General features: G+C 42.5%; 1 protein-coding gene across 1 annotated transcript in view; it reads right to left on the bottom strand.

Moving 5' to 3' along the window:
* Positions 1-17,898, bottom strand: part of SLC49A3 (solute carrier family 49 member 3) — a 234,869-nt gene that overhangs the window by 22,569 nt on the left and 194,402 nt on the right. The window contains exon 8 of the mRNA XM_053702739.1: positions 9,109-9,266. Coding sequence (XP_053558714.1) covers positions 9,109-9,266 — 158 coding nt within the window. The remainder of the gene's footprint in view (positions 1-9,108; positions 9,267-17,898) is intronic.

Raw genomic sequence — 17,898 nt, 5'->3', positions numbered from 1 at the left:
AATATTTATCGGAAGGAGTTTCTCCTCCTGAGTCCACGATCCCTGTGCCTTCAGGGAGTTCCAGACTGCACCCCAACCTAGAAGGCTGGCATCTGTTGTTACAATTGTCCAATCTGGAATGCGAAAGGTCATACCCTCGGACAGGTGGACCCGAGACAACCACCAGAGAAGAGAATCTCTGGTCTCTTGATCCAGATTTAGCAGAGGGGACAAATCTGTGTAATCCCCATTCCACTGACTTAGCATGCATAATTGCAGCGGTCTGAGATGTAGGCGCGCAAATGGCACTATGTCCATTGCCGCTACCATTAAGCCGATCACCTCTATACACTGAGCCACCGAAGGGCGCGGAATGGAATGAATAAGGCAAGCATTTAGAAGCTTTGATAACCTGGACTCCGTCAGGTAAATTTTAATCTCTACAGAATCTATAAGAGTCCCTAAGAAGGAGACTCTTGTGAGTGGGGATAGAGAACTCTTTTCCTCGTTCACTTTCCACCCGTGCGATCTCAGAAATGCCAGAACTATCTCTGTATGAGACTTGGCAATTTAAAAGCTTGACGCCTGTATCAGGATGTCGTCTAGATACGGAGCCACCGCTATGCCTCGCGGTCTTAGAACCGCCAGAAGTGAGCCCAGAACCTTCGTAAAGATTCTCGGGGCTGTAGCCAACCCGAAGGGAAGAGCTACAAATTGGTAATGCCTGTCTAGAAAGGCAAACCTTAGGAACCGATGATGATCTTTGTGAATCGGTATGTGAAGGTAGGCATCCTTTAAGTCCACTGTGGTCATGTACTGACCCTCTAGGATCATGGGTAGGATGGTCCGAATAATTTTCATTTTGAAAGATGGAACTCTGAGGAATTTGTTTAAGATCTTTAGATCCAAAATTGGTCTGAAGGTTCCCTCTTTTTTGGGAACCACAAACAGATTTGAATAAAAACCCTGTCCTTGTTCCGTCCGCTGAACTGGATGGATCACTCCCATTACTAGGAGGTCTTGCACACAGCGTACGAATGCCTCTTTCTTTATCTGATTTGCAGATAACCTTGAAAGATGAAATCTCCCTTGTGGAGGGGAAGCTTTGAAGTCCAGAAGATATCCCTGAGATATGATCTCCAACGCCCAGGGATCCTGAACATCTCTTGCCCACGCCTGGGCGAAGAGAAAAAGTCTGCCCCCTACTAGATCCGTCGCCGGATAGGGGGCCGTTCCTTCATGCTGTCTTAGAGGCAGCAGCAGGCTTTCTGGCCTGCTTGCCTTTTTTTCCAGGACTGGTTAGGTTTCCAGGCCTGCTTCGATTGAGCAAAAGTTCCCTCTTGTCTTGAAGCGGAGGAAGTTGATGCTGCACCTGCCTTGGAATTTCGAAAGGCACGAAAATTAGACTGTTTGGCCTTTGATTTGGCCCTGTCCTGAGGAAGGGTATGACCCTTACCTCCAGTAATGTCAGCAATAATTTCTTTCAAACCAGGCCCGAATAAGGTCTGCCCCTTGAAAGGAATGTTGAGTAATTTAGACTTTGAAGTCACATCAGCTGACCAGGATTTGAGCCATAGCGCCCTACGCGCCTGGATGGCGAATCCGGAATTCTTAGCCGTTAGTTTAGTCAAATGAACAATGGCATCAGAAACAAATGAGTTAGCTAGCTTAAGAGTTCTAAGCTTGTCAACAATTTCAATCAATGGAGCTGTATGGATGGCCTCTTCCAGGGCCTCAAACCAGAATGCCGCTGCAGCAGTGACAGGCGCAATGCATGCAAGGGGCTGTAAAATAAAACCTTGTTGAATAAACATTTTCTTAAGGTAACCCTCTAATTTTTTATCCATTGGATCTGAAAAAGCAACTGTCCTCAACCGGGATAGTGGTACGCTTTGCTAAAGTAGAAACTGCTCCCTCCACCTTAGGGACAGTCTGCCATAAGTCCCGTGTAGTGGCATCTATTGGGAACATTTTTCTAAATATAGGAGGTGGGGAAAAGGGCACACCGGGCCTATCCCACTCCTTACTAATAATTTCTGTAAGCCTTTTAGGTATTGGAAAAACATCAGTACTCACCGGCACTGCATAGTATTTATCCAGCCTACACAATTTCTCTGGCACTGCAATTGTGTCACAGTCATTCAGAGCAGCTAATACCTCCCCAAGCAATACACAGAGGTTCTCAAGCTTAAATTTAAAATTAGAAATCTATGAATCAGGTCTCCCCGAATCAGAGACGTCACCCACAGACTGAAGCTCTCCGTCCTCAGGTTCTGCATATTGTGACGCAGTATCAGACATGGCTCTTACAGCATCTACGCGCTCTGTATCTCATATAACCCCAGAGCTATCGCGCTTGCCTCTCAATTCAGGCAATCTGGATAATACCTCTGACAGGGTATTATTCATGATTGCAGCCATGTCCTGCAAAGTAATCGCTATGGGTGTCCCTGATGTACTTGGCGCCATATTAGCGTGCGTCCCTTGAGCGGGAGGCGAAGGGTCCGACACGTGGGGAGAGTTAGTCGGCATAACTTCCCCCTCGACAGACCCCTCTGGTGACAATTCTTTTATAGATAAAGACTGATCTTTACTGTTTAAGGTGAAATCAATACATTTAGTACACATTCTCCTATGGGGCTCCACCATGGCTTTTAAACATAATGAACAAGTATCCTCTGTTTCAGACATGTTTGTACAGACTAGCAATGAGACTAGCAAGCTTGGAAAACACTTTAAAGCAAGTTAACAAGCAATATAAAAAACGTTACTGTGCCTTTAAGAGAAACAAATTTTGACAAAATTTGAAATAACAGTGAAAAAAGGCAGTTACACTAACAAAATTTTTACAGTGTATGTAACAAGTCAGCAGAGCATTGCACCCACTTGCAAATGGATGATTAACCCCTTAATAACAAAAACAGAATAATAAATGACAAAAACGTTTTTTTAAACACAGTCACAACAACTGCCACAGTCTACTGTTATTGTTACCCTCCTCAAACACGACTTTGAAGCCTTTTGAGCCCTTCAGAGATGTCCTGTATCATGCAGAGGGAAGCTGAATGTCTCTGTCAGCATTTTTATCTGCACAGAAAAGCACTAAAATAGGCCCTTCCCACTCATATTGCAACAGTGGAAAGCTTCAGAAAACTGTCTCTAGGCAGAAATCAAACCAGCCATGTGGAAAAAAACTAGGCCCCAATAAGTTTTGTCACCAAACATATATAAAAACGATTAACATGCCAGCAAACGTTTTATATTACATTTTTATAAGAGTATGCATCTCTATTAATAAGCCTGATACCAGTAGCTATCACTGCATTTAAGGCTTTACTTACATTAATCCGGTATAAGCAGCATTTTCTAGCAAATTCCATCCCTAGAAAAATATTAACTGCACATACCTTATTGCAGGAAAACCTGCACGCCATTCCCTCTCTGAAGTTACCTCACTCCTCAGAATATGTGAGAACAGCCATGGATCTTAGTTACTTCTGCTAAGATCATAGAAAATGCAGGCAGATTCTTCTTCTAAATACTGCCTGAGATAAACAGCACACTCCGGTACCATTTAAAAATAAACTTTTGATTGAAGAAATAAACTAAGTATAAAACACCACACTCCTCTTACGACCTCCATCTTGGTTGAGGCTTGCAAGAGAATGACTGGATATGGCAGTTAGGGGAGGAGCTATATAGCAGCTCTGCTGTGGGTGATCCTCTTGCAACTTCCTGTTGGGAAGGAGAATATCCCATAAGTAATGGATGATCCGTGGACTGGATACACTTAACAAGAGAAATATGCATAGTTTTCATAGGTAAATAAAAAAGGCTCTATTTCTGTTTAAACAGAGTGATAGTAAGAATGCTAAAAAAAAAAGTTTATCTCTGAAATTCCCAGTAGCAAAGGGGTTAAAGGACCATTAAACTAAACATTTTAACAATGTATAAAACGTTTCATAAATGAAAGTATAACATTATTGCTGCTTTTTCCTGTAAAATAGATCTGAAAATTGTTAATACTGTTATCTAGTTTTCTGTGAACTCCTGTTTACCTCCACCCCCTCCCTTTACTTTGACTGTAGTCATTTTTTCTTTTAAGGTGGATTATCAGTTTTGTATCTACAGTCATGAGAGCATAAGTATTCTTTACAATAGCAGTGTACATACCAGGTAGTTTAGGTGTATATATTATTGTGTGTGTGTATATATATATATATATATATATATATTTATAAAAAAAAATTAATAACTATTTATTTATATATTTATATATTAGATATATAATTTATATATTTTTATATGTATTCATTAGATGGAGATTTGAAAGTAATATATATCTGTTTGTTTAAATATCTGTTAGATAATTAATAATAATTTATTAAAGCTGAATCAGCACTAAACAACCTTAAAGGGACATTCAACACTTCCCTTAACATTATTTGCGCTAGAAATATAAGAACCGAAGATCCGCCTGCAGTATATCCCTCCTGCCATGCCGCCTTGCTTCTGTAGTAATCACTTTCGGTAACTTGTGTAATACCGGGTAAATATGGCAGCCGGACTCCCCCCACCGTTATGTAGCTGCCTTCTTCTTCAAATCATCATCAAATCAGAATCCAGTCCTCGGACAGAAATTGCACACGCGTGCAATTTCAACAACAGCAACCTTCCGCAAGCTGGGTAGCAAAGCTAACCGTAGGCCAAATAACTGACCAACAGAACCCCACCCCCTGCACAATGGAAGGGAAGGACCATTAGGCACGCTTGAGGAAAACGACCAGACCCTGGAAAAAACCCCAGAGACCTGAGGACACAATCCCTAAGGGCAAACCCACCTACATCAGAGATAAAATAGCAAGTAATCGCAGCTGTGTACAAATTCAAGAACTGCAGCTTGCTAGACAGACAAACTAGTCACTAGGACACCTAGGCTCAATATCTTGCCAGCAGACAAGGTAAATACCTGCAGCTGTTTCCCAACAGCAAGCCTTCCGCTTACTAGACAGCAAAGCTAATCCAAGAGAAACAAGAATCCCTCAGAAAAGTGCGAGACAGTGAGCACATGTGCCCAGGACACCCAACCATTCTACAAATGATTGTACAGGCACAGAACGCCAAAAGAGTTGAGTGACCAGCGCAGATCCTAGGACAGAAAGGAATACAGACCTCCCAGAACCCAACAAAAGGGCCAAGACTGAGAGCAACCGCTCAAACCCCCTTAACCCAAGCAGCAAGGCGACCAACAAGCCCACCCCATACGCCGTGACAAAGTCTGCGGAAGGCAGAGACAAAGGGTCAAACTGAGCTAGAGCTAGTTCTAGACATGAAAGAGGAAGAGGAAAAGTTAACCCCTTAACAAAAAGGCCAAGAGCCCATCCTCCACAAGGGTATCAAACCGAAAATACCCCAGACTCCCTAAAAGGGAGACAATAGGACCCATCCTGACCCAACCCCAACTTCCAGGGGCATAAAAGGGACATACAGATAGGATAAAGAGCTAGACTGCCAGAACCCTAGACTCTCCCCTGAGATCCAGGACGGAATCATAAAGAGGAAACCAGACTTCCATAAGTCAGCACCCAAGGCAACACGTCTCAAGTCGGACCAGCTGGCAGGCAATCTCAACGAGGAAAAAGAACCTCGATCAAAATCCAAGAAGGACACAAGAGATACTGCGAAAAACACCCGCAGCACGAGACCATTAGGGAAAAGACACCTAATCAGTAGCCCCAAGGCACAGGACTCCAAGAATGGAGACCCCAAGGGCCCAAACCCCCAAGGGGCAAAAAAAAGACGACCAGGGCACCAGTGACAATACCGGAGAAGCCAATCTGAAATCCCAGCAGAGCTCAAAAAGCTCCAAGGGGCGGAGGTAGAGGACATTGTCCACCTCCGCACGACAGCCTAAACTACGCGATGGCAAAGACTCTAGGAGAACCATCAACAGTAGCTCAAAAGGGCAGAACCGCTTCACACGGTAAGGACCACACCCCTCGTATCAGGGATGCGAAAGGATGCGGTGGTGTACCACCGGTCCCGACATTGGTGTGCGGACTGACACGGGCCAGCCCAAGCGTTTCCGACATCCAGACCTGGAGGTCCAGAAGAATAGCGTTTAATTTAAAAAAAAAAAAAAATGTGTATAAAAAACAAATAACTGAACACGTGAATAAGTAGGTCCCGCCGGACCAGCCAGGCGCAACGTGCGTCACTAACAAGTAACAGGTCACACACAAAACATTGGAAGATATCCAGGAACAACTTCCATAGAGGAACTTAAATCAAGCAATCCCAAAATTCCCATAGGGAAAACAGAAAGAAAATTAAACAGGACCAGATAGGAGAAAAACAAGGGCACTCGCAGGCATCCGCCCAGAAGGAACTATGTCTCCGCAGGACCTTCCAAACAGAAACCGTAACCTCCAGAAAAAAAGACTGGGAAAGCTCACAGCAGACCGACCGGGGTGAGAGACACATCCCCACTAGCCTATCTCAAAAAACCTTGCGAGAACTGAGAAGTCCTCGAACCATAAAGGAAAGGATCACCCAATAAGTCAAAAACTCGTAATAGGACATGCAGCCACACAATCCTATAACCCAAAGAACAACAAGGGGGGACAACCACCCCCAGGGGGAAAATTATAGTCCCGTTCACGGTCTGAACATCCAGAATAGGCAGGCAGGCACATAACTGCAAGGAGACTACAGGGTCCTGCAAGTGATACAGCGCCATTAAAATATTAAATCGAAGATGTCCCGCTATCTCTGGGGGAAACAATCCACCCTGCGCGGAGGGGACATTAACATTGGGAACCTCAAAAGTAAAAGGAGTATGCGATTGGGAAGGCTCCTCCTGAGGAGCAGAGCCACCAGAGGCTGATGGCTCGGAAGGCCCAGGGTCCCCCAAGCCAGAGGGACCCGGCAAACTATCCAGGCACGAGAGACAAGATTGGCAGACTTGCGATAACAGGGCCAAATTACGGTCCTCATCCGAGGATGACTCCGAATTACAATCCTCATTCGAGGACGACTCAGAATCGGATATAAATATAATCCCGGCATTGGAAACCTCCATGGCTTAAGACTGCACAAGATAAACAGAGATTGGGAAAGAAAAATGACTGGCACCTGACACCCACAATGGCTGAGAAGCCTCCTAAGACCAGTCCTCAGCAGAGCAGACTCTTTCCTCCGTCGCCACACAGTCAGGAATGCGTTAGGGGAAGAAGACTCACCCAAGCGTAAAAACACGCCCGGTCACCAGAGTCACGCAAAATCCCAAAAAGCGTGCCACTAAAGGGCAGCAAAACTAGGCCCACAGAAAAAGTTAAGCAAGTCTGAATAAAATAGGCATAAACATAACCATAGTTCTAGGTTGTGTAAACCACAACCGAGAACAAGCCAATATGTGCCACATAGGCATATGTCTGGACCACAGAGCCCCTATGCATATACACAGCAGGTTGAATCACATAAGAAACATGATCAACAAAAACCCTTCCCCGTTCACAAACCCCCCCTAAGGAGGAATTATCCCATGATTCCCAGATCGGAGCAGAAGGTGCCTCAGCGAGGCCCATACTTAACTATCATAATAATCACATTACAGATAACGGAATAAAATGAAACTATCTTACCGGAATCTACGCCGTGGAACAGGAACACGGCCCTTCAAGTGTGACGAATAGTAGTATCGCCTCCGTCATGGACTTGAGAGAAAACAGCATGTAGCGAAACAAAGTTCGGCAACGCCAAGTGCTGCAACGAGTCAGGATGGTGTCGCAGGGGAAGTTCCCACTGCATCTGCGGACTCTCACTTTCGCCTAGACCCTCCACGAGAGACTGACAGGACTACTTAAAACTCCCGTCCCATGTCGAAGGGTAGCACCCTCCATAAGAGACATATGAAAAAGAAAACGTCTGACACATCTAAGCCAACCTCCTTGGACGAAAGGCAAAGCATGACTGGGGGATAGGGGAAGTGGGAGGAGTACTTATGCCTTTGGATGATGGGTCTTTGCCTCCTCCTGGTGGCCAGGTTCTTTTTCCCCATAAGTAAAAATAGTATTTGATCAAAAACATAATATTTTAATGTAAATTACACAGGAATAAAAATCACGTTAAATATGCACATCGTACACTAGATGTGTAAAAAAAACATGGGCGTGTATGAAATTATCTCTCTAATACCAGTGTAATTCTGTAAAGATTTCTGCACTACAGATCTCACAGGGTTTTTTTTCCTCACAAAATAAATGTTGGCGAGCTTTTCTCAAAACACTAAACATATTTATAACCCAAATAGAAAAACACAAAAATATAGGAGATTGTAAGATTTTATACGTAGAAAGCAGCGTAATGTGATTTATATTGGCTGCAGGATTTACATTTTTAAGTGCGCCCATGCTCACTGCTAACTTTGCTCCACAGTGCAAAATGTCCCTTTCCAGCGAGCCCCATTACTTTCAATAAGAGACATCTCGCCACTTACAGGCACTGACCCTTTTTAAAGGGACACTCAAGTCAAAATTAAACTTCATGATTCAGATACAGCATGCAATTTAAAACAACTTTCCAATTTACTTCCATTAACTAAACGTGCACAGTCTTTTTATATTTACACTTTTTAAGTTGCCAGCTCCTACTGAGCATGTGCAAGAATTCACAGCATATACGAATATGCATTTGTGATTGGCTGATGGCTGTCACATGATACAGGGGGAGTGGAAATAGACATAACTTTACAATTTATTTTTAAAAATCTACTAGTCATTTGAAGTTCAGACTAAGTGCTATTGCATTGTCTTCTTATCATGCATTTGTTGATTATGCAAATATACTGTATTGACTGGTCCTTTAACAATAATTCCACCAGAGCAACCCCTGCAATAGTCGGCAAGAAAAACCACATCTGATCTGGCGAAGTTTAGATCATCGGCCCTCTATCACAATAGGTAGAAACATAATAATTCGGCCATCCAGATTTAAAGTCCTGTGTTTTAGAAGATATACTTAGCAAAAAAAACCCACAAAAAAACACAACCAAGGGATAATCCACATAAAAGCTTCTTGGGAGAAGCTAACATTTTTGCACCTGGAATATATATATATATTTTCACTTACCCAGAGATAAATGCCAAGCCTGTCGAGGTCCCCTCTCCTATAGGGTAGGAACATTCCACTGCAAGCTCCATAGCAATTGGGTAAACAGAAAATCCAAAGAATCCAAATATTGAACATATAATTGCCAACAAACCAGATTGGTTACGGAAATTAGAAACCTGTGTATTTAAAAAGACAAATGCAATTGTAAACACTGGCCTAAGCAGAAAAAACATAATTTATGCTTACCTGATAAATTCCTTTCTCCTGTAGTGTAGTCAGTCCACGGGTCATCCATTACTTATGGAATATTTCTCTTCCTAACAGGAAACTGCAAGAGAATTACCCAGCAGAGCTTGCTATATAGCTCCTCCCCTCACCTATCATACTCAGTCATTCGACCAAAGCAGACGAGAAAGGAGGAACCATAGGGTACAGTGGTGACTGGAGTTTAATTAAAATTTAGACCTGCCGTAAAAACAGGGCGGGCCGTGGACTGACTACACTACAGGAGAAAGGAATTTATCAGGTAAGCATAAATTATGTTTTCTCCTGTTAAGTGTAGTCAGTCCACGGGTCATCCATTACTTATGGAATACCAATACCAAAGCTAAAGTACACGGATGAAGGGAGGGACAAGGCAGGAACATTAAACAGAAGGAACCACTGCCTGAAGTACCTTTCTCCCAAAAATAGCCTCCAACGAAGCAAAAGTGTCAAATTTGTAAAATTTTGAAAAAGTGTGAAGCGTAGACCAAGTCGCAGCCTTGCAAATCTGTTCAACAGAGGCCTCATTTTTAAAGGCCCAGGTGGAAGCCACAGCTCTAGTAGAATGAGCTGTAATCCTTTCAGGAGGCTGCTGTCCAGCAGTCTCATAGGCTAAGCGTATTATGCTACGAAGCCAAAAAGAGAGAGAGGTAGCCGAAGCCTTTTGACCTCTCCTCTGTCCAGAGTAAACGACAAACAGGGAAGAAGTTTGACGAAAATCCTTAGTTGCCTGCAAATAGAATTTCAGGGCACGGACCACGTCCAGATTATGCAAAAGTCGTTCCTTCTTTGAAGAAGGGTTAGGACACAGAGATGGAACAACAATCTCTTGATTGATATTCCTGTTAGTAACTACCTTAGGTAAGAACCCAGGTTTAGTACGCAGGACTACCTTGTCTGAATGAAAAATCAGATAAGGAGAATCACAATGTAAGGCAGATAACTCAGAGACTCTTCGAGCCAAGGAAATAGCCATCAAAAACAGAACTTTCCAAGATAACAACTTGATATCAATGGAATGAAGGGGTTCAAAAGGAACGCCTTGAAGAACATTAAGAACTAAGTTTAAGCTCCACGGCGGAGCAACAGACTTAAACACAGGCTTAATCCTAGTTAAAGCCTGACAGAAAGCCTGAACGTCTGTGTAGAAGAATAGACAGAGCAGAAATCTGTCCCTTTAACGAACTAGTAGATAAGCCCTTTTCTAAACCCTCTTGTAGAAAGGACAATATCCTAGGAATCCTAACCTTACTCCATGAGTAACTCTTGGATTCGCACCAACGTAAATATTTACGCCATATTTTATGGTAAATTTTTCTGGTAACAGGCTTCCTAGCCTGTATTAAGGTATCAATAACTGACTCCGAGAAACCACGCTTTGATAGAATCAAGCGTTCAATCTCCATGCAGTCAGCCTCAGAGAAATTAGATTTGGATGTTTGAAAGGACCCTGAATTAGAAGGTCCTGTCTCAGAGGCAGAGACCACGGTGGACAGGACGACATGTCCACTAGGTCTGCATACCAGGTCCTGCGTGGCCACGCAGGCGCTATCAGAATCACCGAAGCTCTCTCCTGTTTGATCTTGGCAATCAAACGAGGAAGCATTGGGAATGGTGGAAACACATAAGCCATGTTGAAGACCCAAGGGGCTGTCAGAGCATCTATCAGCACCGCTCCCGGGTCCCTGGACCTGGATCCGTAACAAGGAAGCTTGGCGTTCTGACGAGACGCCATGAGATCCAGATCTGGTTTGCCCCAACGACGAATCAGTTGAGCAAAGACCTCCGGATGGAGCTCTCACTCTCCCGGATGAAAAGTCTGGCGACTTAGAAAATCCGCCTCCCAGTTCTCCACGCCTGGGATGTAGATCGCTGACAGGTGGCAAGAGTGAGACTCTGCCCAGCGAATTATCTTTGAGACTTCCAACATCGCTAGGGAACTTCTGGTTCCCCCTTGATGGTTGATGTAAGCCACAGTCGTGATGTTGTCCGACTGAAATATGATAAACCTCAGAGTTGCTAACTGAGGCCAAGCTAGGAGAGCATTGAATATTGCTCTTAACTCCAGAATATTTATTGGGAGGAGTTTCTCCTCCTGAGTCCATAATCCCTGAGCTTTCAGGGAATTCCAGACTGCTCCCCAGCCTAGAAGGCTGGCATCTGTTGTTACAATCGTCCAATCTGGCCTGCGAAAGGTCATCCCCTTGGACAGATGTGGCCGAGAGAGCCACCATAGAAGAGAATCTCTGGTCTTTTGATCCAGATTTAGTAGGGGGGACAAATCTGAGTAATCCCCGTTCCACTGACCTAGCATGCACAATTGCAGCGGTCTGAGATGCAGGCGCGCAAATGGTACTATGTCCATTGCCGCTACCATTAAGCCAATTACTTCCATGCACTGAGCTACTGACGGGTGTGGAATGGAGTGAAGGACACGGCAAGCATTTTGAAGTTTTAATAACCTGGCCTCTGTCAGGTAAATTTTCATCTCTACAGAATCTATAAGAGTCCCTAGAAAGGGAACTCTTATAAGTGGTAATAGAGAACTCTTTTCCACGTTCACCTTCCACCCATGCGACCTCAGAAATGCCAGAACTATCTCTGTATGAGACTTGGCAGTTTGAAAACTTGACGCTTGTATCAGAATGTCGTCTAGGTACGGAGTCACCGCTATGCCTCGCGGTCTTAGTACCGCCAGAAGTGATCCTAGAATTTTTGTAAAGATTCTTGGGGCCGTAGCTAATCCGAAGGGAAGAGCTACAAACTGGTAATGCCTGTCTAGGAAGGCAAATCTCAGATACCGGTAATGGTCCTTGTGAATCGGTATGTGAAGGTAGGCATCCTTTAAGTCCACCGTGGTCATGTACTGACCCTCTTGGATCATGGGAAGGATGGTTCGAATAGTTTCCATTTTGAATGATGGAACTCTTAGAAATTTGTTTAGGATTTTTAAGTCCAAGATTGGTCTGAAGGTTCCCTCTTTTTTGGGAACCACAAATAGATTTGAATAGAATCCCTGCCCGTGTTCCGTCCGCGGAACTGGGTGGATTACTCCCATTAGTAAGAGGTCTTGTACACAGCGTAGAAACGCCTCTTTCTTTGTTTGGTTTGCTGATAACCTTGAAAGATGAAATCTCCCCCGTGGAGGAGAAGTTTTGAAGTCCAGGAGATATCGCTGAGATATGATCTCCAACGCCCAGGGATCCTGGACATCTCTTGCCCAAGCCTGGGTGAAGAGAGAAAGTCTGCCCCCCACTAGATCCGTTTCCGGATAGGGGGCCCTCTCTTCATGCTGTCTTGGGGGCAGCAGCAGGTTTCTTGGCCTGCTTGCCCCTGTTCCAGGACTGGTTAACTTTCCAGCCCTGCCTGTAACGAGCAACAGCTCCTTCCTGTTTTGGAGCGGAGGAAGTTGATGCTGCTCCTGCCTTGAAGTTACGAAAGGCACGAAAATTAGACTGTTTGGCCTTTGATTTGGCCCTGTCCTGAGGTAGAGCATGGCCCTTACCTCCCGTAATGTCAGCAATAATTTCTTTCAAGCCGGGCCCGAATAAGGTCTGCCCTTTGAAAGGAATATTAAGCAATTTGGATTTAGAAGTCACGTCAGCTGACCAGGATTTAAGCCACAGCGCTCTGCGCGCTTGAATGGCGAATCCGGAGTTCTTAGCCGTAAGTTTGGTTAAGTGTACGACGGCATCAGAAACAAATGAGTTAGCTAGCTTAAGGGTTTTAAGCTTGTTCATAATTTCATCCAATGGAGCTGTGCGAATGGTCTCTTCCAGAGACTCAAACCAGAATGCCGCCGCAGCAGTAACAGGCGCAATACATGCAAGGGGTTGTAATATAAAACCTTGTTGAACAAACATTTTCTTAAGGTAACCCTCTAACTTTTTATCCATTGGATCTGAAAAAGCACAGCTATCCTCCACCGGGATAGTGGTGCGCTTAGCCAAAGTAGAAACTGCTCCCTCCACCTTAGGGACCGTCTGCCATAAGTCCCGTGTGGTGGCGTCTATTGGAAACATTTTTCTAAATATAGGAGGTGGTGAAAAGGGCACACCGGGTCTACCCCACTCCTTGTTAACAATTTCTGTAAGCCTTTTAGGTATAGGAAAAACGTCAGTACACACCGGTACCGCAAAATATTTATCCAGCCTACATACTTTCTCTGGAATTGCAACCGTGTTACAATCATTCAGAGCCGCTAATACCTCCCCTAGCAATACGCGGAGGTTCTCAAGCTTAAATTTAAAATTTGAAATCTCTGAATCCAGTTTACCCGGATCAGACCCGTCACCCACAGAATGAAGATCTCCGTCCTCATGTTCTGCAAATTGTGACGCAGTATCAGACATGGCTCTACCATTATCAGCGCGCTCTGTTCTAACTCCAGAGTGATCGCGCTTACCTCTTAATTCTGGCAATTTAGACAGTACTTCTGTCATAACAGTAGCCATGTCTTGCAAAGTGATTTGTATGGGCCGCCCTGATGTACTTGGCGCCACAATATCACGCACCTCCTGAGCGGGAGGCGAAGGTACTGACACGTGAGGAGAGTTAGTCGGCATAACTTCCCCCTCGTTGTCTGGTGATAATTTCTTAACATATAAAGTTTGACTTTTATTTAAAGTGACATCTATACATTGAGTGCACAAATTTCTATTGGGCTCCACATTGGCCTTTAAACATAGTGAACAAAGAGATTCATCTGAGTCAGACATGTTTAAACAAACTAGCAATGAGACTAACAACTTGGAAATACTTTTCAAAATTAATTTACAAGCAATATAAAAAACGTTACTGTGCCTTTAAGAAGCACAGAAAAACTAACACAGTTGAAATAACAATGATCAAAAATAGTTATAGCAACCAAATTTTCACAGTAAATGTATTAAGTTAGCAAAGGATTGCACCCACCAGCAAATGGATGATTAACCCCTTAGTACCCAAAAACGGATAACAATTATATAATTAACGTTTTTCTCACAGTCAAATACACTGTCACAGGACTACTGTGACTGATTACCTCCCTCAAAATGGATTTTGAAGACCCCTGAGCTCTCTAGAGACGATCTGGATCATGGAGGATGAAGTAGACAGATTGTGACTGAATTTTTACTGTGTAAAAAAGCGCTAAAATAGGCCCCTCCCACTCATATTACAACAGTGGGGAAGCTCAGAAACTGTTTCTATGCAGAAAACAAAAATGGCCATGTGGTAAAAATCATGCCCTAATAAGTTTTATCACCAAATACCTCACAAAAACGATTAACAAGCCAGTAAAACGTTTTAAACATACATTTAAAAGTTATGTATTATTATTTACAAGCCTGCTACCAGTCGCTTTTACTGCAGTTAAGGCTCATACATTATTTCAGTATTTACAGTATTTTCAGAGTCAATTCCATTCCTTAGAAAATACATTCAGTGCACACACACACATCAGCCTGATACCAGTCGCTATCGCTGCATTTAAGGCTGAACTTACTTTACAATGGTATCAGCAGTATTTTCTCAGTCAATTCCATTCCTTAGAAAATAAATTACTGCGCATACCTCATTTGTTGCAGGGGAGCCCTGCATGCTATTCCCCTTCTCTGAAGTTACCTCACGCCTCAGATGAGAAACAGCCAGTGGATCTTAGTTACGTCTGCTAAGACCATAGAAAGAAACCCAGGCAGATTCTTCTTCTAATGCTGCCTGAGAATAAACAGCACACTCCGGTGCCATTTAAAAATAACAAACTTTTGATTGTAGAAATAAACTAAGTTAAAAAAACACCACAGATCTCTCACAGCTTCCTTTTTAGTTAGGCTGCAAGAGAATGACTGAGTATGATAGGTGAGGGGAGGAGCTATATAGCAAGCTCTGCTGGGTAATTCTCTTGCAGTTTCCTGTTAGGAAGAGAAATATTCCATAAGTAATGGATGACCCGTGGACTGACTACACTTAACAGGAGAAACAGAATGTATGCTTACCTGATAAACTCATTTATTTCATGGTGGAGAGAGTCCACGATCAATTACTCCTGGTAATTACTCTTCCCTACCACTAGGAGGAGGCAAAGATTCTTAATCTCCAAAAACTCTATAAAACCCCTCTCACCTCACCAGTACCTCAGTCTAACATATAGCCAAGAACTGTAAGTTCCCCCGATGACTGACATAAGCTACATTTGAAACATCGTTTAATCTGAAACAGAGAAAAAAAATTCCCTTTCAATAGAGGCCAACTCTGAAGGCCATGAATGTTGCACAGAGTTTTAAAACATCAACAGGTAACCTCGCCCCCTGAGGAAACCAAACTCTGTATGCCTTTTGAGACCCACAGATGGCCCCCTATCCTGAAAAAAACGTGTCTGTAGCGATTACAGAAAAAAGAAGACCCCTGCATAAAGAGCTAATAGCTCATCTACCAAGACAGAAAACAAAACTTGTTCTGGAATGTAAATGAGACCTCAGAAGACAGGTCCCTGTATCATAGTAAAAATATAAAAAGCTGAAGAGGACTCATATGGAAGCAAGTACAATGAATAGCAACCAAGGCCAAAAACATGAGACCTGACACCTCCATGCAAATAACAACTGAAGGAAAAAAACAGAGACTGAAGAACCCAACAGAAAAACCCCATCTTCAACTGTCTTTGCTCTGCCAAAGAAACTCTCATAGAAACTGAATATATAAAACCCCCAGAAAAGCAACCTTTATCTGAGGAACCAGTAAACTGTTTGGAAAAAATGACTTTCCAACTATGTTGTTGAAGAAACAACAACAGTCTGCAGGAAATAATGCCAAATGAAAAGATGGAACTTGAACTAAGATATCATCCAAGCCAGGAAACAATGCAATACAATGGGAACTAATTACAGATAAGAGGGTATCCATAACCATAAGAGAATATACTGAGAGCTGTAGCCAGAGAGCAACAAATTGAAAAAAGCTTGTCCAAAAAAAAATTATCTCAGAAACTTTTGATTTTCCTAGAAATAAGAACATAAAAGGTAAGCATGCTTAAAATCTATTGAGGACAAAAACTGACCTCACAGAAAAGTCTAAATAGTTTCTATTTTGAGAGGTAGGAACTTGTTAAAACTTTATAGATCATAATAGACCTGAAAGCCTCTTCCTACTTATGGAACAATGAATAGGTTGGAGTCCCCATCTTCTTGAGTCTACAGAGTTCCTAGGAACATAGAACAGAAAAAAACCTTGATCTGAAACCTATTGGATATCCTTGAGACTATAATAAGAATTCAAGGAACCTGAACGGACTAAAACCAAACTTCCTGATAAAGGAGAAACCTACCCTCTGTCAAAGCCTCTTGATCAAGGGCTGCACCTACATGCAAACTTGGATGGGGGATAAGATCTTAAACTGCTTAGGCCTGTTTCAATTCAACTGATCGGCAATGAGCATGTCATCATTTCGCTGATAAATTGGCCTGGTATCTAGCTTTGCAGCATTGCAAGTAGAGGGTATAGTGTTCAAATCCAGTAAAAGGCACTGAAACAATAAGAAAAAAACTGTATTATTTCCATACAGAACCAAAAGAACTCTGATACTGGGCGGAAAAAGATATGAGCCCTGTTCCGATGAAAGGGACAAAACACAAATCTGATTTTAAAAAATACCCTTAGACTACTAGTCCTGAGGAAAAAAGGTCCTTAAACCCCAGACACTGTAAAAATAATTGAAATCATAGCCAGCACCAAATAAAATCTTTGTGTGTAAAGAATGAGATAAAAGTCTGGACTCTGGAATTAGAAATCATGTCAGCAGACAAGACTATAATTATAAATGTGTTTCTAGAAAGAACAGGTAAAGACATACTCAAGCATTAAAGGGACACTGTAACCAAAATTTTTCTTTCGTGATACAGATTGAGCATGAAATTTTAAGCAACTTCCAAATTTACTCCTATTTTCAATTTTTCTTCGTTCTCTTGCTATCATTATTTGAAAAAGAAGGCATCTAAGCTTTTTTTGGTTTCAGTACTCTGGACAGCACTTTTTTATTGGTGGATGAATTTATCCACCAATCAGCAAGGACAACCCAGGTTGTTCACCAAAAATGGGCCGGCATCTAAACTTACATTCTTGCATTTCAAATAAAGATACCAAGAGAATTAAGAAAATTTGATAATAGGAGTAAATTAGAAAGTTGCTTAAAATGTCATGCTCAATCTGAATCACAAAAGAAAAATTTTGGTTACAGTGTCCCTTTAATGACAACAAAAGAAAGATTTTGCACATTTAAACAATATAAAAGGTTTTAAAAAATCTCACAGGCAGAATCAAAAGAAAACTGTCCAGAAAGACAAAGATCAAGCAACAGCAACATCAGCAATAAATATTACTGGACTAAAAATATAACTTGCTTGCAAATAGGCCTTTCTAAGGAAGGAAATCATTCTTCTTTATAGTCCCTTTAGATAGGACATTTATCTCACAAAGTTATGCTAGAACATATAGCCAGAGTAAAAATTGCCTCAACCATATTTAAACTAGCTCCAAAAGCTCAATAATAGAAGCCTGAAAAGTAAACAA

This window comes from Bombina bombina, chromosome 2 (assembly GCF_027579735.1).
Source record: "Bombina bombina isolate aBomBom1 chromosome 2, aBomBom1.pri, whole genome shotgun sequence".
Taxonomy (NCBI): domain Eukaryota; kingdom Metazoa; phylum Chordata; class Amphibia; order Anura; family Bombinatoridae; genus Bombina; species Bombina bombina.
The sequence above is the reverse complement of the archived record's forward strand: the minus strand, read 5'-3'. Positions and strand labels throughout refer to the sequence as shown.